The sequence below is a fragment of the Manis pentadactyla genome, chromosome 1 (assembly GCF_030020395.1).
Source record: "Manis pentadactyla isolate mManPen7 chromosome 1, mManPen7.hap1, whole genome shotgun sequence".
NCBI classification, from domain to species: domain Eukaryota; kingdom Metazoa; phylum Chordata; class Mammalia; order Pholidota; family Manidae; genus Manis; species Manis pentadactyla.
In genome coordinates this window covers 821,246-847,611 of record NC_080019.1, presented here as the reverse complement: position 1 = coordinate 847,611, position 26,366 = coordinate 821,246, and the positions used below count along the sequence as shown (strand labels likewise).

Sequence of the window (26,366 nt, the reverse complement as noted above, 5' to 3'; positions counted from 1 at the left end):
TAGGTTTTCATAGTACTCTCTAATAATTCTTTGTATTTCTGTGGGGTCCCTCGTGATTTTTTCCTTTCTCATTTCTGATACTGTTGATTTGTGTTGACTCTCTTTTCCTCTTAATAAGTCTGGCTAGAGGCTTGTCTATTTTGTTTATTTTCTTAAAGAAGCAGCTCTTCGTTTCCTTCATTTGACTAATGTTTTATTCTTCTCAGTTTTATTTATTTCTTCTCTGATCTTTATTATGTCCCTCCTTCTGCTGACCTTAGGCCTCATTTGTTCTTCTTTTCCCCATTTCAATAATTGTCACAATAGACCATTCATTTTTGGTTGTTCTTCCTTTTCCAAATATGCCTGGATTGCTATATACTTTCCTCTTAAGACTGCTTTGGCTGTGTCCCACAGAAGTTGGGGCTTAGTCTTGTTGTTGTCGTTTGTTTCCATATATTGCTGGATCTCCATTTTGATTTGGTCATTGATCCATTGATTATTTCGGAGCGTGTTGGTTAGCCTCCATGTGTTTGTGAGCCTCTTTGCTTTCTTTGTACAGTTTATTTCTAGTTTTATGCCTTTGTGGTCTGAAAAGTTGTTTGGTAGTATTTCAATCTTTTGGAATTTACTGAGGCTCTTTTTGTGGCCTAGTATGTGGTCTATTCTGGAGAATGTTCCATGTGCACTTGAGAAGAATGTATATCCTGTTGCTTTTGGATGTAGAGTTCTGTAGATGTCTATTAGGTCCATCTGTTCTAGCATGTTGTTCAGTTCCTCTGTTTCCTTACGTATTTTCTGTATGGTGGATCTGTCCTTTGGAGTGAGTGATGTGTTGCAGTCTTCTAGAATGAATGCATTGCATTCTATTTCCTCCTTTAGTTCTGTTAAATTTGTTTCAGGTATGTTGGTGCTCCTGTATTGGGTGCATATATATTTATAATGGTTATGTCCCCTTGATGGACTGAGCCCTTTATCATTATGTAATGTCCTTCTTTGTCTTTTGTTACTTTCTTTATTTAGAAGTCTGTTTTTTTTTCTGATACCATTATTGCAACACCTGCTTTCTTCTCTCTATTGTTTTCATGAAATATCTTTTTCCATCCCTTGACTTTAAGTCTGTGCATGTCTTTGGGTTTGAGGTGAGTCTCTTGTAAGCAGCATATGGATGGATCTTGCTTTTTTATCCATTCTACTACTCTGTGTCTTGATTGGTGCATTCAGTCCATTTACATTTAGGGTGATTATTGAAAGGTATGAATTTATTGCATTGCAGGCTTTAAGTTTGTGGTTACCAAAGGTTTAGGGTTAGCTTCTTTACTATCTTACTGTCTAACTTAATTCGCTTGTTGAGCTATTATAAACGCGGTCTGATGATTCTTTATTTCTCTCCCTTCTTATTCCTCCTCCTCCCTTCTTCATATGTTGGGTGTTTTGTTCTGTGCTCTTTTTAGGAGTGCTCCCATCTAGAGCAGTCCCTGTAGGATGCCCTGTAGAGGTGGTTTGTGGAAGGCAAATTCCCTCAACTTTTGCTTGTCTGGGAATTGTTTAATCCCTCCTTCATATTTAAATGATATTCGTGCTGGATACAGTAGTCTTGGTTCGAGGCCCTTCTGTTTCATTGCATTAAGTATATCATGCCATTCTCTTCTGGCCTGTAGGGTTTCTGTTGAGAAGTCTGATGATAGCCTGATGGGTTTTCCTTTGTAGGTAACCTTTTTTTCCTCTCTGGCTGCCTTTAATACTTTGTCTTTGTCTTTGATCTTTACCAATTTAATTATTATGTGTCTTGGTGTTGCCGTCCTTGGATCTCTTGTCATGGGAGTTCTGTGTACCTCTGTGGTCTGAGAGGCCATTTCTTCCCCTAGTTTGGGGACGTTTTCGGCAATGATTTCTTCAAAGACACTTTCTATCCCTTTTTCTGTCTCTTCTCCTTCTGGTATTCCTATAACGCATATATTATTCCTTTTTGATTGGTCACTCATCTCTCTTAAATTTCTTTCACTCCTGGAGATCCTTTTATCTCTCTCAGCATCAGCTTCTCTGCCTTCCTGTTCTCTGTTTTCTAGTCCATTAATGGTCTCTTGCATCTCGTCCATTCTGTTTTGAAGTCCTTCCAGAGCTTGTTTTATTTCTGTATTCTCCTTCCTTAGTTCTTGCATATTTCTCTGCAAGTCCATCAGCATGGTTATGACTTTTGTTTTGAATTCTTTTCAGGAAGACTGGCTAAATCTATCTCCCCAGGTTCCTTGTCAGGGGAAGATGTAGCAGATCCCGAAGCTGTCTGGGTTAAACTTGTCTGGATCATATTTTTTTGCCTTTTCATGTTGATCACCACTGATAGGAGGGAGGAACATATGTAAAGGAACACCAATTTCTAGACAGGAGCTGCTGGGAGCAAAGTGTGTGTTGTGGAGTGACGTATTTATTTGAGTTATCAAACTTCCCTCTTTATCTGGTTATTACTTCTTTACATTCGTGAACATCATTAAACCCACTGATTTCAAAGGCCCAGATGCATATTACTACAGCAATTCAGTTTTTGAGGTGCGAGAAATTGAGAAGTACTTTGCTGCACCACTAAATCTATGGCTGGGCACTCCTGAAAACAAACAAAAAGAATTCACTGTGGCCAGATAGGGATATTTTCTTCTGACTGTCCCTGGGGACTCAGAATCCATTTGTTTGATTGTTTGTTTTTCAGTTTCACTTGTGTAGGGTACCTGTCCCCACCCTTACAGCTTGTAGTTTGTCTGTGTCCTTGGATCTCAAGTGAGTCTCCTGTAAGGGAGCACATAGGTGCTCTTGAGTTGTCATCCCTTCTTTTAACCCGGTGTCTTTTGTTTGGAGCACTGAAAGCCTGTCCTTTTATTCTGATGATTCAGAGCTGTGCCCTTATTGCACTTAAAAAATATTTTTTGTTATCATTAATCTACAATCACGTGAAGAACATTATGTTTACTAGGCTTCCGCATTCACCAAGTCCCCCCCAAAAACCTCTTACAGTCACTGTCCATCAGCGTGTAGTAAGATGCTGTAGAATCTCTACTTGTCTTCCCTGTGTTGCACAGCTCTCCACATGCTCTCCAACCCCACACATTATACATGCTTATCCTAGTGTCCCCTTTCTTTCTCTCTGCTCTTATCTCTACCTTCCCATCCACCCTGCCCAGTACCTTTCCCTTTGGTAACTGTTAGTCCACTGTCGGGTTCTGTGAGTCTGCTGCTGTTTTTTTCCTTCAGTTTTTCTTTGTTGTTATACTCCGCACATGAGTGAAATCATTTGGTACTTGTCTTTCTCTGCCTGGCCTATTTCACTGAGCATACTACCATCTAGCTCCATACACAACATTGCAAATGGTAGGATTTGTTTTCTTCTTATGGCTGCTTACGGCGCTTTTTAAACTGGATTTCATTCTTCGTTTTTGTTTGTAGTTTCTCTGTGTGCTTTCACCATTGATCTCCTGGTTATGAGCAATAGCTTTGTGTTAATCGATATGTATCTGTATCTACCTATCTGTCTGTCTGTCTGTCTATCTGTCTATCTATCTATATATCCTTCTATCTTTCTTTCTATCTATCTTCCTATCATCTATCTATCATGTCTATCATCTATATATCTATTATCTGTCATCTATCTATCTATGAATCATTCATCTTTCTGTCTGCCCATCTATCCTTATGTACAGAACAGTTAAAAACATAGCCTATGTCACTTCCCTACATTATGCTTCCAAAAATCTTGCAAGGTAACTAGGCCGTAGGGAGAACACTGCGTTCACCGAGACACTTGCAAGTCGAGTCAGCCGCGTGTGGTTACAAAACCAGTAAATGGAGGTGCAGGGACTTGAACCCGTATCTCTGTCCTCTGTCCTCTTTTACCTCCTTCTCACTTGCTGACTGTATTTAGCCTCGTTCATTTACTAAGTGCTCCCTGAAGAACACAAGTATCCTTCCTCTGGGTTTGCTGTAGACAGAAAAGTATACTTGGTGCTTTGCTCACCACCATGTTTGAGGGACATCGGTGTGATCACTAGTGATAGGAGGAGGAATAAATAAAAAGGAACACCTATTTCTAGACAGGAGCAGTTGGGAGCAAAGAGTGTGTTGTGGAGTGGCATGTTTATTTGAGTGTCCAAACTTCCCTCTTTACGTGGTTATTACTTCTTTACATTCATGAATATCATAAAACGTACTGATTTCAAAAGCCCAGATGCATATTATTACAGCAATTCAGTTGGTGAGGTGAGAAAAAATGAGAAGGACTTTGCTGCACCACTAAATCTATGGCTTTGCACTGCTGAAACCTAACAAAAACAGTTCACCGTGGCTAGATAGGGCTATTTTCTACTGACAGTCTCTGGGGACTCAAACAGAATCCTTTTGTTTGTTTGTTTGTTTCTCAGTTTCACTTGTATAGGGAACCTGTCCCACCCCCTTAAGCTTGTAGTTTGTCTGTGTTTTTAGATCTCAAGAGTGTCTCCAGTAAGGGAGCATGTAGGTGGTCTTGACTTTTCATCCCTCTTCTAACCCTGTGTCTTTTGATTGGAGTACTCAAAGCCTGTCCTTTTATTCTGATTGTTGAGAGTTGTGCTCTCACTGCACGTTGAAATTTTTTTTTGTCATTAATATACAATCACATGAAGAACATTATGTTTACTAGGCTAACCCCTTCATCAAGTCCCCCACAAAAACCCCATTACAATCGCAGCCCTACAGCAAGGTTGGATGCTGTAGACAACTTCACCATGTCCCCTCCCCACACCCCTTACAGTTGCTGTGCATCAGCATGTAGTAAAATGCTGTAGAATCGTTATACTCCACACATGAGTGAAATCATTTGGCACTTGTCTTTCTCCGCCTGGCCTATTTCAGTGAGCATAATACCGTCTATCTCCATCCATGTCATTGCAAATGGTAGGATTTATTTTCTTCTTATGGCTGCTTACTGCACTTTTTAAACTGGATTTTCTTCTTCTTTTTTATTTGTAGTTTTGCTATGTGCTTTCACCATTACTCTCCTGGCTTATGAGCAATAGCTCTTATTAAATTATATGTACTTATCTCTCTCTCTCTCTCTCTCTCTCTCTCTATCTATCTACCTATCTATCTTCTATTAACTTCCTATCTATCAATCAATCAATCATCTTTTTGTCTGCCCTTCTGTCCTTATGTAGAGAACAGTTAACAACATAGTCTGTGTCACTTCCCTACATTATGTTTTCAAAAATCTTGCAAGGTAACTAGGCCATAGGGAGAGCATTGGATTCACCAAGACACTTGCAGGTTGAGCCAACCGCGTGTACCTACAAAACCAGGAAATGGTGGTCCAGGGACTTGAACCCGTATCTCTGTCCTCCCTCCTCTTTTACCTCCTTTTCGCTTGCTGACTGTATTTAGCCACATTCATTGACTATGTGCTCCCTGAAGACCACAAGTATCCTTTCTCTGGGCCTGTTGTTGACAGAAAAGTAAACATGGTTCTCTGCTCACCACCATGTTTGAGGGACATCTGCATGATCACCACTGACAGGAGGAAGGACAAATAAAAAGGAACACCTATTTCTAGACAGGAGCAGTTGGGGTCAAAGAGTGTGTTGTGGAGTGATGTGTTTATTTGAGTGTCCAAACTTCCCTCTTTAGGTGGTTATTGCTTCTTTACATTCATGAACATCATAAAACCCACTGATTTCAAAGGCCCAGATGCATATTATTACAGCAATTCAGTTGTTGAGGTGAGAAAAATTGAGAAGGACGTTCCTGTAGCACTAAATCTATGACTGGGCACTGCTGAAAACAAACAAAAAGAATTCACAGTGGCTAGATAGGGCTATTTTCTCCTGACTGTCTCTGGGGACTCAAACAGAATCCATTTGTTTGTTTGTTTCTCCTTTTCACTTGTGTTGTGTACCTGTCCCCACCCCTTCGGCTTGTAGTTTGTCTGTGTCCTTGGATCTCAAGTGAATCTTCTATAAGGGAGCACGTAGATGGTCTTGAGTGAAAGATAGCTTTGTTTAGTAAGATGCTTTCCTATCTAGCTACCTACCTATCTCTTTATCTATCTGTGTAATCTATCTACCTATCTATCTATCTGTCATCTATCTATCTATGATCTATCATCTATCTACTATCATCTGTGTATCTACCTAATTAATCTATCATCAATATGTATGTATATCAATCCAATCTATGTATCAATCCTCTGTCTATGTATCTGTTTTCTCACTTTTGTCAACGTTCTGTCACTAGGTGCACTTTGATTCCTCTGTGTCCTTCTCAGTCTCAATTCCTTGTGTTTGTTTATGTGAGTTAGCTGTGTGTTTGGGTCTTGAGAGAGTGCCCTTGGGTGGGAACTTCTCCTGTGTAGGTGGCACGTGTCTGCTGGGTGTGGATAGTGTGGATGGCGGGCTGGCTCTTGAACATGTGCGGGCCAGGGTAATCCAACTTCTCTGCCCCTGTGCCGTTCCTGCTGTGGCGGCTGCGTGAGCTGCAGGGAATATCCGAGGCCCCGCGCAGAGAGCACCCTGTCTGGCCTGTGGTGTCCGAGGCAGGTGCATTCCCAGTTGTAGGACTTTTTGCCTGTGCACTGATGTCACCTCGGCAGCCCTGCTTGGTGGCCCATCTCCAGAGAGCATGCGTGTAGTCACTGGTTAAGGGAACTGCCTTTTGGTGACACACGGGGCTCTTGTGGGCCGGTGGCCCATGGGCTTGCTGAGGTGGCAGGCCAGCTATCTTGTGGGGAAACTCCTCCCCTCTGCTGTCATGGTGTAGGTGGAGTTTCAGTGCATTTAGGCATTTAGATGTGAGTGAGGTCTATCTGAAATGGAATAGTAGCGATGAGAGCTATGTTTCCATTCATATGAAAGGGGTGCTGAGCATAAAATGTTGGGTGATTTTGGCAGGAATTCTAGGAATGTTTATGTTCCCGCACTTATTTATTTTCCGTTAAGAGAGGTGATTCTGAAGTAACTTTTTACTCCGGGATGAAGGTGGTGCATAAGGTCATTTCACGTCAGAAATGGTGAGATGAAGTGATGTAGTAGTATTAAATCCTGTACACCTTAGCATGATACATAGGCGACACACTGTGAATGCTCTTTGCTGCTCTCCTGTCCTGGCTTATTACCTTAACAAAGTTGATGTTTCAGAGTGGTCCCAGCAACATTTCCAGCAAGATCTTTCTATAATCGCATAGAAACACTTGGCAAAGATATCCCCAGAGGTTGTGGAAAATTTTACTCTTTCTGGTCATATTTTACAAGATGTTTGCCCTATCCGGTGTTCCTTTGTTACTTTTGCATCTCCTGTGATTGTAGACCGATAGGGTCAGTGGTGTACACACACACACACGCACACGCACAGACACACACACATGGCTGAGAGTTAAAGGAGACCCCAGTTATCGGAAACTGCAGCCCACATTTTAAAAAAGAAATGTGCATAAGTTGTGCTCCTCGTGTTCCCCCAATAGGGATCAGACTTCAAAGTGCAGAGGTGGTTGGACACAGATACCTATGCAGACACCTAAGCACAGATATCTATGCATAGGCTCTTTCCATCCATCATCTAAGTGCGTCTCTGTTTACCTACATATCTATGTTAGTCTACTCAAGCTGATAACCAGAGTGTCGTTGAGTGGGGGATTCATCCATAGACACTGATTTCTCGCCATTCTGGAAGCAGAAGTCCAAGACCAAGGCAGGTTCAGTTACTGGTGAGGTCACATCTTCTGGCTTGCATACGGCCCCATCCCTGTTATGTCCTCACAGGGTCGAGGGAGAAAGCTCTGTCCTCTGTTCCTCTTAATAGCACTGATTATGCTAATAGCATAATGGCAGCTCTACCCCCACCCTCATATCTTCCAAATCTAATAACCTCCAAAGCCCCACCTCCCAATACCATGAGAGTGGGGTTAGGGCTTCAACCCTGACTCAATTCAAGTATGAACTTGTGTGAGTGTGTATGTGGGTGTGTGGTGGTAGTGGGGGGTTAGGAGGAGCCGAAGATGGTGAGGTGAGGGCCCAAAAATTCAATTCATAACTCTGTATCTATCTATCATCTATCTGTCTAATCTAACCTACCTATATCATCTATCCTATCTAGTCTATCACCTGTCATCTATATATATCTTATCTATCTGTCATCTCTGTCAATCCACTCATCTAATCTATGAATATCTATCATCTACCTAATGTATCTATTTCTAATCTATCATCTATCACCTGTCATCTGTCTTTCATCTACAGGTTGTCATCTTTTTGTCTACCAATCTATCCTTATGTACAGAACAGTGTAAGACAAATTCTAGGTGAAATAACAGGTGAAGAGAGGCAACAAAGGGCCCGGTAGTTTATTTGAATGCAAATACCCAGGCGAGATTTCCCCAGTCTATAGAAATGGAGGCTGGGGAATTCACACTTAAGTAGACAGGCTGTGAGATTTTAAAGAAGGTAGGGGGAAGCAGAGCTTAGATTTACAGCAGCACGAGGATTGGCTAGACCAAGGCATATTTTTCAGGTTGGGAGCTGGCAACTGCCAAGAACTTCAGCACATCATCAGTGTCCCATGTGAGAGGGGGCAGCAGCCAGAGACATTGGCACATCATCAGTGTCCGACGTACTCGCTCCTCCCATCAGTGCCCACAGCCTTACAAACAGTTAACACTTCTAACATGGCTATCTATCTATCTATCTATCTATCTATCTATCTATCTATCTATCTATCTATCTATCTATCTATCTATCTATCATCTATCTATTCAATCTATCTATACATATCATCTATCCTATCTAATCTATCATCTATCTATCTGTCCTATCTATCTATCATCATCTTTTTGTCTACCCATCTATCCTTATGTACAGAACAGTTCACAAGTTGGCTTTTATGTCACTTCTCTACTTATGTTTCCAAAAGTCTGCAAGGTAACTAGGCCCTAGAGACAGACAGCACTGGGTTCATTGAGACATTTGCACCTCGAGTCAACAGCGTGTGACTACAAAACTAGTAAATGGTGGTGTGGGGATTTAAACCCATATCTCTGTCCCCAGTCCTCTTTTCCCTCCTTACTGACGGTATTCTAGCCGCATTTGCTGACTGACTGCTCCTTGAAGACCACAAGCATCCTTAATCTTGGCTTTTTCAGTAATTTATCCCATTGTGTAGAATGCTTTTCCCTCAGATACCTGGTTCTGTCACCTCCTTCTAGACTGTTCAAGTCCCACCTCCCTTTTGAGGCTTACCCTGTCCACTGTTTATTTTGAAAGCCCTGCTTCTCTCTGCCTATATTCTCAGTCCTCCATATCCTGCTTTTTATTCTTCATAGTGTTTGTCACCGGCTAAGCTACCGGAAAACTTACAGATGTTCATTGTCTCTTTCTTCCCCTCCAACTAGAACGTGGTCTTCACAGGTTAGGAATTCTGTGTGTATTAAGTCTGGTGGAGACCCTGCAGACTTTAGGGTCAGCAAGAATTGGGCACAGTTGTAACTCAATGTGGTTTGACTTGTTAGCAGTTTAGGTTCGAGTCAGACCAGGCAGTCATTAAAGAGGACCTTTTCTGATATTACTAAGCTTCTTGATAAATTCTAAGTAAGCTTAAATTTCAATAATCACACAGCAGGCAGATGCATTTCCTTCTGTCTTTCCTCCAGCCTCAAGGACCTGGATGCCAAATCTTTTCTCTCTTGGGGAAGTGGGAATGTGTGAGGATAATCGGCCAAATTCTTAAGTTACACAAGGCACACACATACAGAATTAAACATGTTTAAAAACCAAAATGATGAGAGGTTTCCTGTGTCACAGCAGGGATTCCCTATCCTCCAGTGAGCTCAGAGCAGTGGAAGAGGAGAGGGAAGGAACCCGGTCTCCTTCCTCTGGACTTGCCTCCCCCTGGATTGTGATGCATTAAAAGCTCAGCACGCAGACCTCGCGGTGGGCATGCACAGTCATAAAACGCAGCTATTTCCACATCCCAGTCACTGGAGCATGGAACACGTTGCATAGTTAAGTGTGGCTTAGAACATTATCACTCATGTATGTGTGTTCTTCCTCTGTCGCTGAGTCAAAGAGTAAACAGAGCAGAGGCATACTAGCAAGAGCAAGGTTTAGTGTGAATATATAATATACACACATATTGTTGGAAAGATTTTGTTAAATGAACAGGAGGATATAGGCCGTGTCTGGAGCCAGGGGAGACCTGTAGGTGCCGTTGGCAAGGGCTGTGGCATGTCCACCGGGTTGGAGGCTGATTTAGGAGTAGGGCCGAGGCCATTGGCTGTGCCTCCCATGACATCGTATGGGTCCAGGGCTGACCGGAGGATGACTGCCCACGCGGTGGGTGTCCGAGGCACACAGGAGGCCGGCGGTGGTGCCTCCAACAGCCTCGTGAGGGGCTGGGTGTGACCGGAAGCTGATGACCATCGAGGGCTCTGTCGTATCCATCGGCTCATCTCGAGTGTCATTGTCAGCCTTTGGGCCGGCGGTGGCGCTGCCCACGGCCTCATGTGAGGCCAGGGGAGACCGCAACATCACGGACAGCAAGGGTGGCATCATGTCCATTGTTTCGTCTTGAGCATCAGCGGCGGTCTTAAGGCCGGTCCCTGTTCTGCCCATGGCCTTGTCTGGGGCTGGGGGTCAGTTGTAGGTACCTTTCCCGAGGGTGGTGGCATACCCATCGGTTCATCGTCCGACTTGGGGGTAGGGCCGAGGCCATCGTCTGTGCCTCCCACCACATCGTATGGGTCCAGGGCAGACTGGACGATGACCGCCTATGCCGGTGTGTCTGAGGTGTGCAGGAGGCTGGTGGTGGTGATGCCCATGGCCTGGTGTGGGGCCTGGTGGGGACCGGAAGATCACGGCTAGCGACGGTGGTGTCGTGTCCATTGGCTCATTTTGAGAGTCAGAGTGAGCCTTCGGGCCGGCGCTTGTGCTGCCCACTGCATCATCTGAGGCAATGGGGGTCGAGTAGGTGCCTTTCCCGAAGGCGGTGGCATGCCTATCGGGTCGTTGTCCGCCTTGCGGTTAGGGCCAAGGCCGTCGTCTGTGCCTCCCACAGGATCGTATGGGGCCAGGGGAGAACAGACGATGACCGACCGTGTGGTGGTTGTCTGACTCGCACAGGAGGCCGGCGGTGGTGCTGCTCACAGCCTAGTGTGGGGCCGGGGTTTACTGGATAATGATGGCCAACGGTGGTGGCATTGTGTCCATCGGCACACCCCGAGGGTCAGAGCCAGCCTTCGGGCCGGCTCTTGTGCTGCACAAGGCCTTGTCTGTTGGCTGACTCTGGATGACAGTTTTGTAGAGGCAGGATACTTCGAGATGGGCTGGTAGTGGTGCACGTGTGCCCTGCAGAGGAGAAGCTCGTCTGGGTAGTCTCTCTCCAGCCATCTGCTGGGAGCCTAGGATTGTCCAGAGACCCAGGACTGCTACCCGTGGAAGTGGGAACTCTGCTGGAAAAGTGGGAAAAGCCAGCCACTATAGGCACAGGATCCCGGTGGAACAGCCTGTGACCAGGGCAGCGGGCAGGTGCAGGGTGCTCCCTGGCAGGAGGGATAGGGGGCAGCGTCCCTGGGACAGGAAGGACCGTCGGGCAAAGAAGGTGGGGCTGGGGATGCGGCGGGCGTGGTGGGGCACGTACCTTAGGAACTAGGAAACTGTCCACACGGAAAAATGTGTTGTGGTGTGCGCCAAATGTTCCGAGGAAAGGGTCTGTAGCTAGGGAGAGGGTCTAAATGCCACTAACTCCTTCTCAGGTCAAGCATGCACTGAGCTGCCCAGCTAGGGTGAGCCTGGTATGTATGTCAGCCAGGGACACATCACAAAGTGGACTGGGCTGCAGTGAAGTCACCCACGGGCCGCATCAACAAGACCCCACTGCCTTAAGCACACCGGCCCCGCCCAGAGGAGACCCTGGGCCAAGGCCATGGTGCGGCCCCAAGGCCAACCACAGTAGAATCACTAGCCCCTGGGACTGCCCGCTGAGGGCCGTGCAGGTGTTTGGACCAGCGAGGCCACCATGCGTACCATCGAGGTCTGCAGTGCCCGCGTCTGTCAGAGCTCAGCCCACCCGGGTTCTGGATCTTCATGGGCTCGACACCTGGGGTGCAGCGGGCGGCAAGTGCGTTGCCCCCATGCTCCCACTATCACGGAGGCCAGGGCCTGCTCACAGCCTGGCGCGGAGTCACCCAGATGCTGCCCGGGACATGGCATGATCTTTCCTGGGTCTTCCCAGCTTTTCTGGGACACCTGGAGCCAGGCATGCCTTCACAGCCATGGCCAGCCAGGTGGCTGACTTCTGAGGAGGGCACAGACCCCATGACTTGCCTTTCTAGCCTGTGGGCAAGTTCTTTCTTTGCTTTTCACAGAAAGTGTAGGTCGGGGACCACTGGGTCTCAGCATAGCCAAATCCCACATTATGACTGGGCCCAGACCCCAAGGTTTTCTCTCCGACCTAGTTTTGGGGGCCTGTGTCTCATACATGAATAACACAACACAGTAAACTGGGAAACACTTTTTATTTTTAAAATGCTTCTCCTTTAGACTCTTGGTCCCGATGGCATCGCCTTTCTTGCCCGTCAGTCAAGATGGAAGCTTGTGGGGCAAACTTGCCTCCACTCACAGTCAGCCTGTCCATTCAAGATGCTGACTGTTCATCGTTTATGTTATTACCTGTGAAGCTCGTGTCCCGTGTCAGTAACATTGCTTCTAGTTTCTCAGGTCTTTCCTGGTGGACCTAGGCCCTGCCTGCTCACTGCTAAAGTGTGGAAGCACTGACATTGTTACAGAATAAAATGTGAAATTCTCCAGCCCCAACTCACGGTCTGGCCTTCACTTTGTCTACATCTCCATCCCTATGAGCCCAGCTCCCTGCTCCTTGAAAAGATCCTGTCTCGTGCCTTTTCATCTCTGAATTATTTACTCTGGGGGTTCCCACCTCTTGACTCTGGTTTTTAAGACATTTCACCCCAGCAGAAGAACATGGATCATTGAAGACCCACCTCTCTAGTCACCTCCTCTTGGAGGCTTACCGTGCACTCTCACTTCGTCGTGCCGTCCTCTCCCTTCTCCGTACTAGGTGAGAACCTCCCTTATCAAATGTGAGTGTGTCAGCTTGTGCACATCACTCTTTGGGTCACGGGATCTGTTGAACTGTGGTGACAGTGAATGACTGGACTCAGCTTCAAAGCTCAGCTGCCCCTTCAGTGTTACCTGGTGCCACTTCCTTCTCCGCCAACCGTTCGTTATGTTCCAAACCATGCGGAACATAAATGCAGGCGAGATGCCACTGACTACCCCTCAGTCCCCGCTGTGTATGCCTCTGGGTGCTTAGCGAGTGGCCCAGCGAGCCAATCCCAGAACCTTATCTTTAACGGTGATGAGCGCAGAGTGCGTGGGGCAGGCCCCATCTGCTGCTGCTGCTGCTGTGATGACTCCTCTCTCTGGCCCAGTGGGGTAAGATTCCAGATCTCTCCTTGTTCTGTGCCTGCACTTTCTCCATACTGGTGTAGTTTTTTTGTATGGGGGCGGCTGCTTTCGTATCTCCGAAGGTATTAAGTATGGGTCTCAGACGTCTCTTGTGTCGGTTTTCATTGTACCATACCATCTATTTCTATGTCTTTGGGTTTTCTCCTGCTGCTACTGCTTTTCCTCTGAGAGGACCTGTTCCACAGGCCTGTTGTAGACAGAAGAATAAACTTGGTGCTTTGCTCCCCACCAAGTTTGAGGGACATCGGCGTCACCACTGATAGGAGGAGGGACAGGTAAAAAGGAACACCGAGTTCTAGACTGGAGCAGTTGGGAGCAAAGAGTGTGTTGTGGAGCGGCGTGTTTGGTTGGCATCCAAACTTCCCTCGGTATCTGGTTATTGCTTCTTTACATTCGTAAACATCATAAAATCCACTGATTTCAAAAGCCCAGATGCATATTATTACAGCAATTCAGTTGTTGAGTTGAGAAAAAATGAGAAGGGCCTTGCTATACCACTGAATCTATGACTGAGCACTGGCACTAAAAAAAACCAAACAGAAAGCATCCACGGTGGCGGGAAGGGCTATTTTCTACTGACTGTCTCTCTGGGCACTCAAACAGAAACACTTTTATTTTTTGGTGTCAGTAATGTATAATTACATGAGCAACATTATGGTTACTAGACTCCCCATCTTCCCCCCTACCCCATTATGAAGTGCGCTCTCCGCACCCCATTACAGTCGCTGTCCATCAATGTAGTAAGATGCTATAGAATCACTACCTGTCTTCTGTGTGTTATACTGCAATCCCCGGGGCCCACCACCCCCTACATTATGTGTGTGGATGGTGATGCCACCTTTACCCCATTATCCCTCCCTTCTCACCCATCCTCCCAGGTCCCTTTTCCTTTGGTAACTGTTAGTCTATTCTTGGGTTCTGTGAGTCTGCTGCTGTTTTGTTCCTTCCCATTTTTGCTTTGTTCTCATACCTCACAGAGGAGTGAAATCCTTGGATACTTGTCTTTCTCCACCTGGCTTATTTCACAGAGCAGAACACCCACTAGCTCCATCCATGTTGTTGCAAATGGTGGTGGTATTTGTTTTCTTCTTATGGCTGAATAATATTCCATAGTGTGTATGTACCACATCTTCTTTATCTGTCGGGAGCCGTAGGCCATAGAAACAATGGTCTTGCCCTTTTCTCCTAGGCCTCTAGTTTCTCAAGCCTGCACCGTTTAAGAACATCAACTGACTCAGCTTGCGATTAGACTGCTGGGATAGAGATTAAGCAGCTGCCGTGATAACATCCCCTCCTTGGTTAAACCTTCTGTCTTTTCTCAGTAATCCACCACCCATGATCTTTTCCAGAGAACATTCTTCAGTTAGGTATCCTAGCAACCTAGATAATCCTTGCCACTTCAGCTGGAGCTGTTTCCCCCTCCTAGCTCCTATATAATCTTCCTTGTAAGAATAAACTTTGAGACCTTGATCAGAATTTAGACTGTGTCTCCTTCTTTGTGTCTGGTTTGTCTCTCATCCATGTTAACTTTCCCCCGAGCCCTTGTTGAACTCCCCACCGGCTGGGGCATGTGGTGACCAATGTGGGGCTCGAGGTATGAAGCCTGAACTGGATATCACTCATTTGGACGGCCGTCCTTCTTTCTTTGGATCGCCACCCCACCGGTGAGTGACGATCTGCATGAAGATCACCGCAGGAGTACCTGCCTGTGACACACATCGATATAGGTAAGGAAAGCGATGCAATCATGGGGCAAACACTAAATAAGCATGAGTTATTTGTTAAGGGACTTAAGGCTTCTCTCAAGACATGAGGAATATGGGTTAAGAAGAAAGATTTAGTTAAATTCTTTATGTTGCTAGAGGATGTCTGCCCATGTTTCCCCCAGGAAGGAACTATAGATGAAAAACAGTGGCGCCGACTTGGCAACTGCCTGAATGATTATTATCATTCCTTTGGCCCTGAGAAGGTCCCAGTACAGGCATTTTCTTATTGGAAACTCATAAACGATGTGTTGTAGGACCGCCACTGTCACCCAGATGTTTCAAAGATTGTTGACGATAGTGAAAATTATCTGAAGGGAAAGTTTAAAACCATTCAACCTTCTCTCCACAAAAAGGAGGTCCCTGAGGACCTTCATCCCTCCTCCCCAGCCTCTAATTGTCCCTCTGTCTCCATTCCTATGCCCGAGGTTAAGAATGATCCGCCGTCTAGCGGGCCCCTCAAAAAATCTATTTACCCAGTCCTGTCCGGTCTCAAGTCCAACAGCCCTGACGGTGATCCCCTCGCCCCTGAAGAGGAGGACGAACTAAAAGATGCCGCCGCTAAGCACCATAATCTTGATTGGGCCGCTCAAGCACCTTTAGGTGCAGGTCCACCGCCCTATAACATACCACCGCCCTATAACATACCACCCCCTTTAACAAGCCACTGTTAAACTCTCTCGGGAGGTGCAGTCCCTTAAGGCACTGTTTCAGATCAAAAGGGAGAGATCCCAATTGCTTAGGCAATTATGTGACCTTGACTTAGAAATAAGCACCCCCGTCCCCCCTGTTCAGAAAATAAAAGTATGTTCCACCTCTGCTCCCCCCGTTCAGAAAGTTAAAACCAAAAATAAAACTCTTCATGTCTTCCCAGTGACCCGATCCCAAACTAGACCGACCGATGGAGAACTGACTGAGGGAGAGTCAAATGAGGCTGAACCGCGAGAATCAGAACTGGGAGATACGGATGCAGAAGAGCCTATAGCCCAGCTTGAGTCAGAAAACACTGAGGGAGAGGATGAGAATGCCACTTCAACCATTAGGACTCAGCGGTACCGCCGCCTTAAATTTAAAAATATAAGCGACTTAAAGAATGCTGTTTCCTCATATGGCCCTGTTTCCCCCTTTACTATTTAATTGTTAGAGTCTCTAAGAGAAGACTGCCTTACAGTTAATGATTGGGGCATGCTAACTAAAGCCACCTTAACAAGAGGTGACTTTCTCTTATGGAAAGCTGATTACACTTGTAAGAATGAGAATAAGTTAGCATAAGAGTAGCCATCTTAAAGGCCTAGAAGCAGTTTTCTGAAGTTGTGACTTAAAGAAAAAAAACTGGAACTGAGTAAGGCCTTGGAAAACAAGTTAATCATGAACACCGGGATGGGGGCAGCTGTGGCCTTCAGTCAGCTAACCTTGGTCAGTTAATCCTACATACCAAGCTTGTCGTGCAGAACCTCCCTAACAATTGAGGAGTGGTCTTATCTTGCTCTCGCTTAACCCCAGGATGTATGTCTTGCAAAGATAATGTGCAGCTGTGGAAAATTACTAAGAGTTAAGTGTTTTGAAAATGCCATATAAACCCTTGGTTTTGAGTGCTCGGGGTCCTTGTTGAGACCCGCTGCGTCGGGCTGACACTTGGACCCCAGCTAGCTGGTTCCTGAATAAATTCCTCTTGCTTATTGCATCAAGAGACGCCTTCTGTGAGTGATTTAGGGTAGCGCTCTCCTCTGGGAAAAATCCAACATTTGGGGGCTCGTCCGGGATCTGCGCTCACCCCGCTTCACTCCCGAAGTCGCTCTTGGAGGAAGAGGTAAGATTAGTGGCGCCTTGGGTTGTCTGTATTCTGTTTTCTGTTTTTCAGTGAGACCGGTCAGAATTCTGAAAGGGTACCCGTTGTCTGGCAGCCGTCCCGGTCCCGTAAGGGGTCGCGACTGCGGTCAGTAGACGTACTAGGAGAACCGCAGGCTGCAACCCTGGGGGACGCCTCGGGGAGGTTGGGGGGCCAGGGACGCCTGGTAGCCTCCCGTCTGTTTTTCCGGCAAAGTGAACCTGATGAGATAGGGTTGGTTTTTGGGCGCCGAGAGTATCAACCCTCTGATTCCTTTCGGTTTCTGTTTGAGACTCTGAGGAGAACTAAACGCGGCCGCTGTGTGTCTAATTTGTGTGTGTCTTTGTTTTTTGTGTCTTTTACGTGTCTAATTATTGTTATACTGACAATGGGACAGGCAGTGACGACCCCCCTTAGCCTGACGTTAGATCATTGGATGGAAGTCAGAGCGAGGGCACATAACTTGTCAGTAGAAGTGAAAAAGGGACCTTGGCAGACTTTCTGTACCTCCGAATGGCCCACCTTCAATGTTGGGTGGCCCTCGGAGGGGACTTTTGATCTCCCCACTTTATTAGCAGTAAAAGCTGTTGTCTTCCAGGATTCGTCTCAAGGACACCCGGATCAGCAACCCTACATTGTAGTCTGGCAAGAGTTGGTGGAGAACCCCCCACCCTGGGTAAAGCCCTGGGTACAAAAGAAAATGGGCCCTCGAATTTTAACTGCCCAGACTCAACCTCAGAAAAAGGAAAAAGAAACTACCAAAGTTTACCCCGATACTCAAGATTTGCTTATGGTTGATGATCCCCCTCCCCCTCCTTACCCGCCAGCCCCGGCACTCCTGGCGCCCCCAGCCCCGGCACTCCCGGTGGCCCCAGCCCCAGCACCCTCAGTCCCTGATGCTGAGGCAGTGGGGCCGGCTCCAGGACCTGCCCAGGGAACTCGGCGCCGCCGAGGGGCCACCTTGGACCCACCGGGTATTTTTCCTCTCCGGTCTTATGGAGTTCCCATCCTTGGGGAAGAAGGGGACCCGCCTTTCCAACCTCTGCAATACTGGCCCTTCTCCTCTGCTGATTTGTATAATTGGAAAGCTAACCACCCGCCCTTTTCAGAGGAACCGCAGAAACTAACTGGTCTGGTAGAGTCCCTGATGTTTTCCCACCAGCCCACCTGGGATGACTGTCAGCAGCTTTTGCAGGTGCTCTTCACCACGGAAGAGAGAGAGAGGATTCTCCTGGAGGCACGAAGGAATGTGCCTGGAACCGACGGGCGACCTTTGCAACTCCCTCATGACATAGAGAGGGGGTTCCCGTTGACTAGACCCAACTGGGACTTTAATTCTCCAGAAGGTAGGGAGCGACTAACCATCTATCGCCAGGCTCTGGTGGCAGGTCTCCGTGGGGCCGCAAGACGCCCCACCAATTTGGCCAAGGTAAGAGAGGTCAGCCAGGGAGCCACTGAAGCACCCGCAGTATTCTTAGAGCGCCTGATAGAAGCCTTCAGGCGGTATACTCCCTTTGATCCCACTTCTGAGGGGCATAGTGCTTCAGTGGCCCTTGCTTTTATCGGACAGTCGGCACCCGACATTAGAAAAAAGCTTCAGAGACTAGAAGGCTTACAGGATTTGTCGCTGAGGGATTTGGTGAAAGAAGCAGAGAAAGTTTATCATAAGAGAGAGACTGAGGAAGAGAAGGAGTTAAGGAAGGAAAAGGAAAGGGAAAGTAAAGAAGAAAAGAGGGATAGGAAGTATGAGAGAAATTTAACAAAGATCTTGGCCGCAGTAGTAGAAAGTAAGGGACGCCCGCCCTCTAGTGGTAGAACTAGTAAGGCATGGTCCCTGGGCAACCGGCCTCCTTTGGATAAAGATCAGTGTGCGTACTGCAAGGAGAAGGGGCATTGGGTGAAAGAATGCCCTAAGAAACCACCGCGGGGACCTCCGAAGAAGGTGTTGTCTCTGCTGGAAGATGAGGATTAGGGAAGACGGGGCTCGGAGCCCCTCCCCGAGCCTAGGGTAACTCTGAAGGTGGAGGGGCAACCCGTTGAGTTTCTGGTAGATACCGGTGCTCAACATTCAGTACTGACCCAAGCTTGAGGCCCCCTTTCTAGTAAAAAGTCTTGGGTGTTCGGGGCCACGGGTCAGAGACAATATGCATGGACTACCCAAAGAACAGTGGACTTAGGAGTGGGACAAGTAAACCACTCATTCCTTGTTATACCGGAATGCCCTACACCCTTGTTAGGAAGAGACATCTTGACCAAAGTCGGGGCCCAAATATCCTTTCAGGCTGAAGATACCCGAGTGACTGATAGAGAGAAGAAACCTTTGGGCCTAAGTATTCTGTCCATAAGATTAGAAGACGAGTACCGCCTTTTTAAGGAACCAGAACCCTCCCGAGTTAATCAAAGGTGGCTCAACTAGTTTTCAGGGGCCTGGGCGGAGACGGCAGGTATGGGGCTTGCTGTAAATCAGCCCCCAGTGGTCATAGAATTGAAAGCCTCAGCCTCACCAGTAACTGTGAGACAATATCCAATGAGTAAAGAAGCCAGAGATGGAATTAGGCCCCATATCCAGAGGCTCATAGAGCAGGGGATATTAGTAAAATGTAAATCCCCATGGAACACTCCCTTGCTGCCTGTAAAGAAAGCGGGAACAGGAGATTATCGACCAGTGCAAGATTTAAGAGAAGTTAATAAGAGAACACAGGACATTCATCCCACTGTGCCGAATCCTTATAACCTGCTAAGCTCTCTGGCCCCAGAAAACACTTGGTATACAGTCTTAGATTTAAAAGACGCCTTCTTTTGTTTGCGCCTGCACCAGAGTAGCCAACCGCTGTTTGCTTTTGAGTGGAAGGACCCCTCCACAGGAACTACTGGACAATTGACCTGGACTCGCTTGCCACAAGGATTCAAGAATTCACCTACCCTCTTCGACGAGGCTTTACACCAGGACTTGGCCTTTTACCGAGCCTCCAACCCACAGGTAACCTTGTTACAATATGTTGATGACTTGCTGATAGCCGCCCCTACACAAGAAGTCTGCCAAGAGGCCACTGAAGCCCTTTTGACTGAACTTGCTAAGCTGGGGTATAGAGCATCTGCCAAAAAGGCACAGATCTGCCAACAACAAGTGACTTATTTAGGGTATTCCCTGAGAGAAGGGAAAAGGTGGCTTACTGAAGCCCGGAAGCAGACTGTGACGCAGATCCCGATTCCTACTACTCCGCGCCAAGTCCGCGAATTTCTGGGAACAGCAGGGTTCTGTAGATTATGGATACCCAGATATGCCACCTTAGCCGCCCCCCTGTACCCCCTAACCAAAGGGGCAGCCCCGTTTGTTTGGGGACCTGAACAGCAACAGGCCTTTGATGAGATCAAGAAGGCCCTCCTGTCGGCACCTGCTCTGGCCTTGCTGGACGTGACTAAGCCGTTCGTCCTTTTTGTGGATGAACGGGGTGGAGTGGCTCGGGGAGTGCTGACCCAGCAATGGGGACCTTGGAAGAGACCTGTCGCCTATTTGTCAAAAAAATTAGACCCAGTAAGTAGCGGATGGCCTGCCTGTTTGAGAGTAGTGGCGGCCGTGGCCCTCCTAGTTAAAGATTCTGACAAACTGACACTGGGACAGAAACTTACTGTGGTTGCTCCGCATGCGTTGGAGAGTGTAATTCGGCAGCCACCCAAGAGATGGATGTCGAATGCCAGAATGACTCACTACCAAACCTTACTCCTGAATCGTGATCGTGTGGAGTTTGCCCCCCCTGCCATTCTAAACCCGGCCACTCTGCTTCCCGATTCGGGGAAGGAAGTGCTTCATACCTGCCAGGAAATCCTGGCTGAGGAGACAGGCACCCGCCAGGACTTGCAAGATCAGCCCTTAGGAGGACCGGGACTCCTGACTTGGTATACGGACGGGAGCAGTTACATCATGGATGGTAAGAGAATGGCTGGAGCTGCAGTAGTAGATGATGACCGGATTATATGGGCCAGTGGACTCCCAATGGGCACCTCTGCACAGCGAGCAGAACTCATCGCCCTGACTCAGGCCCTAAGGATGGCAGAAGGTAAGAGACTTAACGCCTACACTGACAGCAGATATGCCTTTGCCACTGCTCATATACACGGGGCTATTTATAGACAGAGAGGGCTGTTAACTTCTGCCGGGAAAGATGTTAAAAACAAACAAGAGATTTTAGATTTGCTAGAAGCCATCCATAGGCCTAAGGAAGTAGCAATAATACATTGCCCTGGACATCAGAAAGATGACTCTCCAATAGCTCGAGGAAACCGGAGGGCAGACCAAGCCGCAAAGCAAGCGGCTCAGGGAATGAACATTTTGCCCCTCCAAGTGTGTCCGGAAGCCACCCACATTAAGAGCTTCCAGTATACACCTGAAGATCTCGTTTGTATAAACAAATTAGGGTTCAAAAATTTCTCGCCCCAAGAGATATACAAGTCTGAAGAAGGGAAAGTTGTCCTGCCCCAGAGAGAGGCAGAGGAATACTTAAGGCAATTACATCAATTGACACATCTGGGAGCAAAAAACCTAAAAACCTTGGTTCGAGACTCCCCTTATCATGTTATTGGATTAGGAAAATTGGCTGACGAGGTTGTAAAAAATTGTGTACCCTGTCAATTAGTAAACGTGAGCAAAAATCAAGCAATATCTGGAAAAAGACTTCGAGGAGATCGCCCAGGAGCTTATTGGGAAGTTGACTTCACTGAAATTAAGCCTGCTAAGTATGGATATAAGTACCTTCTAGTTTTCCTAGACACATTTTCAGGATGGACAGAGGCGTTCTCCACAAAAACTGAGACAGCCCAGACGGTGTCTAAAAAGATCCTTGAAGAGATATTTCCCAGATTTGGGATCCCAAAGGTAATCGGCTCCGACAACGGCCCTGCCTTTGTTGCCCAGGTAAGTCAGGGATTGGCCAAGATCCTGGGGACGGATTGGAAATTGCATTGTGCATACAGGCCCCAGAGCTCAGGACAGGTAGAAAGGATGAACAGAACTCTAAAAGAGACCTTGACTAAATTGTCCATAGAGACTGGCTTATGTGATTGGTTGGTCCTCCTTCCCTTTGCCCTGTTTAGAGTCAGGAACACTCCCGGCTGCTTTGGACTAACGCCTTTTGAAATAATGTTTGGGGCCCCGGCCCCGCTTCAGTCAGCACATCTTCATACATTCCCTGAGTGTGCAACTAATAAGTTTTTGCTTGAAAGGTTACGAGCCTTGGAGGCTGTGCAGAAAGAGGTGTGGGCCTCCATCAAGGAAGCCTATCGGCCAGAGGACCTCTCAGTGCCTCACCAGTTCCAGGTGGGAGACCCCGTCTACGTGAGAAGGCACCGGACAGGAAACCTCGAGCCACGGTGGAAGGGACCTTTCATCGTCCTCCTGACTACTCCCACAGCTGTGAAAGTGGACGGCGTCTCTTCCTGGATACACGCTTCAAATCTAAAGAAGGCACCCCCGTCTGACTCGGACTGGTGAGTAACTCGGACTGATAATCCTCTTAAGCTTCGCTTGTGTAAAAGGAACTATGTTGTTAGTAATTCTAATGCTCCTGCTGTTTCCAACCCCCCAGAGCCTTAATCCTCATGTCCCTTATCTGCTTACCTGGAAAGTAGGAAATGGGCAGACCCAAGAAGAGTATAATCACACCACCCATATTGCCCCTTTGGGCACTTGGTTCCCGGACTTATATTTTAATTTAGATAAAGTAGCTGACATAGACGGGATGGGAGGAGGAGACTGGCGGAAAAAGCAACGCCGAGTCTCTGTAAGTAGGAATGGATTTTATGCATGCCCAGGGTTTCGAACGGGAGCAGAAAGACAGAAGTGTGGAGGAATTGAGTCCCTCTACTGTGCACAATGGAGCTGTGTCACTTCCAATGACGGAGAAAAAAAATGGGATGTGAGCCCGCAGCTTATCCACCTTTCCTTTGTTAGACCATGCACTCGAGTGAAGTACAGCCCCAACTGTAACTTACTTAGACTCAAATTTACAGAACAGGGAAAGAAAGACCCCCGATGGGGAACAGGAGGGTTGACTTGGGGACTGTATCTCCACCAGACACCCCCGAGTGGAATCCTTCTACGAGTGCAACTCAGCATCCAGGCCCTCGCAGCCGCTCCAATAGGACCTAATACTGTCCTACGAGATCAGCTGCGTCTTCCAACCCCTACTCCAAAGCAGTATCCCATCATTATGACTACTCACCCCCAGCCCTCCGTATCCCCTCCTAACCAGGTGGTTCCTTTTATTGGTACCGGACAGCGCCTCCTCAACCTCGTCGAGGGGGCGTTCTTAGTTCTGAATGTCTCCAACCCTAAAGTTACCGAATCCTGTTGGTTATGTTTTTCTTCTGGACCTCCTTATTATGAAGGGTTGGGACTGTCAGGCAGTTTCAATAATACAACTAGCCATGAGGTCTGTAGTTGGGGAAGCCACAAGAAGTTAACCCTAACTGAAGTAACTGGGAAAGGTAAATGTTTAGGAACAGTTCCCTCAACCCATAAGAGTTTGTGTAATGAAACCATACCCATAGTTTCCTCAGGTGAAAACAGATATCTAGTCCCTCCCCGTCAGGGATGGTGGGCTTGTAACACTGGACTAACCCCGTGTGTTTCCACCTCTGCTTTTGATTCCTCCCATGATTTCTGTATTATGGTCCAACTAGTGCCTAGACTAATGTATCATGATGATCTCTCATTTGTAACCGAGTTCGACCCTAGACATAGGTATAAAAGAGAATTAGTCTCGTTGACTCTAGCCATGTTATTAGGAATAGGAGTTGCAGCAGGAGTGGGAACAGGGACAGCTGCCATCATCCAGGGGAACCAACACTATGAAGGACTGAGGGCAGCTATTGATGACGATTTAAGAACCATAGAACAATCCATTACCAAACTTGAAGAATCTCTGACTTCCCTTTCTGAAGTCGTCTTGCAGAATAGACGGGGGCTGGATCTGCTCTTCCTAAAAGAAGGAGGACTGTGTGCAGCTTTAAGAGAAGAATGCTGCTTTTATGCAGACCACTCCGGAATAGTAAGAGATTCAATGTCAAAGCTTAGGGAAAGGCTAGACCAGAGAAAGAGAGAGCGAGAGGCTGGCCAGGGCCTATTTGAGTCCTGGTTCACTAAGTCCCCATGGCTCACAACTCTGATATCCACTTTAGCCGGACCCTTGCTCATTCTTGTTCTGCTTCTTACTTTTGGTCCCTGTGTTTTGAACCGGCTAATATCTTTTGTTAGAGAGAGAGTAAGTGCTGTTCAAGTACTAATGCTAAGACAACAGTATCACTCGCTCACACATCAAGAAGAAACAAACATTCCATGATTGGAATGCCCCAAAAAGAGAAGTGGGGAAATGTAAGAATGAGAATAAGTTAGCATAAGAGTAGCCATCTTAAAGGCCTAGAAGCAGTTTTCTGAAGTTGTGACTTAAAGAAAAAAAACTGGAACTGAGTAAGGCCTTGGAAAACAAGTTAATCATGAACACCGGGATGGGGGCAGCTGTGGCCTTCAGTCAGCTAACCTTGGTCAGTTAATCCTACATACCAAGCTTGTCGTGCAGAACCTCCCTAACAATTGAGGAGTGGTCTTATCTTGCTCTCGCTTAACCCCAGGATGTATGTCTTGCAAAGATAATGTGCAGCTGTGGAAAATTACTAAGAGTTAAGTGTTTTGAAAATGCCATATAAACCCTTGGTTTTGAGTGCTCGGGGTCCTTGTTGAGACCCGCTGCGTCGGGCTGACACTTGGACCCCAGCTAGCTGGTTCCTGAATAAATTCCTCTTGCTTATTGCATCAAGAGACGCCTTCTGTGAGTGATTTAGGGTAGCGCTCTCCTCTGGGAAAAATCCAACACACTGAAAGATGCCAGGACACTGCCCACCGCAATATGGCTGCCGGCGATCCTTCCAAATCCTGGACATTAGACAAACTTCTGGGCAATCGCCCCTATAACACAAATGAAAAACAGGCTAAGGTTTCTCCAGGCTTACTCACACAAATCCAACATGCAGCCCTTAAGGCCTGGAAGAGCCTCCCTTCTAAAGGGTCGGCTGTCACCTCTCTTGCCAAGGTTAGACAGGGGCCACAGGGACCTTACAGTGAATTCATAGGCCGCCTTACAGAGGCTGCCAAACGCCTCATGGGAAGGGAGGAAACAGATAATGAATTCATTAAACATCTTGCTTTTGAAAATACTAACTCAGCTTGTCAAGCGGCTATGTGTCCCCATAGCCGCGGCAAAAATGTCTCTGATTTTATAAAATTTTGTGCCGATGACCCAACCTCTTGCAATATCGGAATAGCCGTAGGAGCAGCTCTTAGAGGTTTTACTCAGGGAGCCAGGCCCATGACTTGCTTTATTGCAAGCAACCAGGTCATTTTTCAAGAGAGTGCACAGCCCCTAGGACCACACGTTCGCTCCCATCATTCCTGTGATCGCGATGCAAACGGGGTCAGCATTGGACCTCCAAATGCCATTCCAAGGCTGATATACAGTGTAACCCTCTGCCTCCGAAGCAGGGAAACTTGATACAGGGCCCATCCGAGGGCCCCAAATCCTACCCGGAACAGAACCCTGGGGTCGTCAATTTCGTCACCCAGTCAGTCCAAAATCCAGCGTCACTATCCTCTACCGAGCAACCACCGGTAGCGCAGGACTGGACCTCTGTTCCACCTCCCAGTCAATATTGACCCCAGAAATGGGAACTCATATTCTTTCAACGGGGATTTATGGCCCTTTGCCGCAAGGCACCTTTGGTCTTATTCTGGGTCGTGCCAGCTCCACTATTCAGGGCCTCACTATTTCTCCAGGAATCATTGACAATGATTATACTGGAGAAATTAAACTTATGGCTACAGCCTTTCAGGGACCAATTACCATTTCTCAGGGCCAACGGATTGCTCAATTAATATTACTCCCACTCGATGATAAAAATCCTTGCTCTAAGCAAAAGAGAGGCCCCCATGGGTTTGGATCATCAGATGTTTATTGGGCACAAGAGATCACTCAGGAAAGAACCCTTCTTAAGTTAAAATTAAAAGGAAAAACCTTTGAAGGCCTTATAGATACTGGCGCAGATGCCACAATTATTTCCAGTAAGGATTGGCCTTCATCTTGGCCTCTCACCACTTCCATGACTCACCTTAGAGGTATTGGACAGACCTGCAACCCCCTACAAAGCTCCAAAGTTATTCAATGGGAAGATGAAGAAGGCAATCACGGTACTGTCCAGCCCTACGTGGTTGCAGGCCTACCTATCAACCTCTGGGGAAGAGATATTCTCTCTCAAGTGAAGCTC

General features: G+C 47.1%; 2 protein-coding genes across 2 annotated transcripts in view; both read left to right on the top strand.

Annotated features, from left to right (window-relative positions):
• Positions 1–26,366, top strand: part of LOC130683447 (bromodomain adjacent to zinc finger domain protein 2B-like) — a 307,961-nt gene that overhangs the window by 76,935 nt on the left and 204,660 nt on the right. The window lies entirely within an intron of this gene.
• On the top strand, positions 11,995–22,556 carry LOC118933015 (uncharacterized). Its single transcript, XM_057500196.1, is given in 5 exon segments — positions 11,995–12,096; positions 17,653–18,028; positions 19,145–21,112; positions 21,689–21,966; positions 22,275–22,556. Coding segments are annotated over 5 exon segments (2,979 nt in total). The 3' UTR covers positions 22,530–22,556.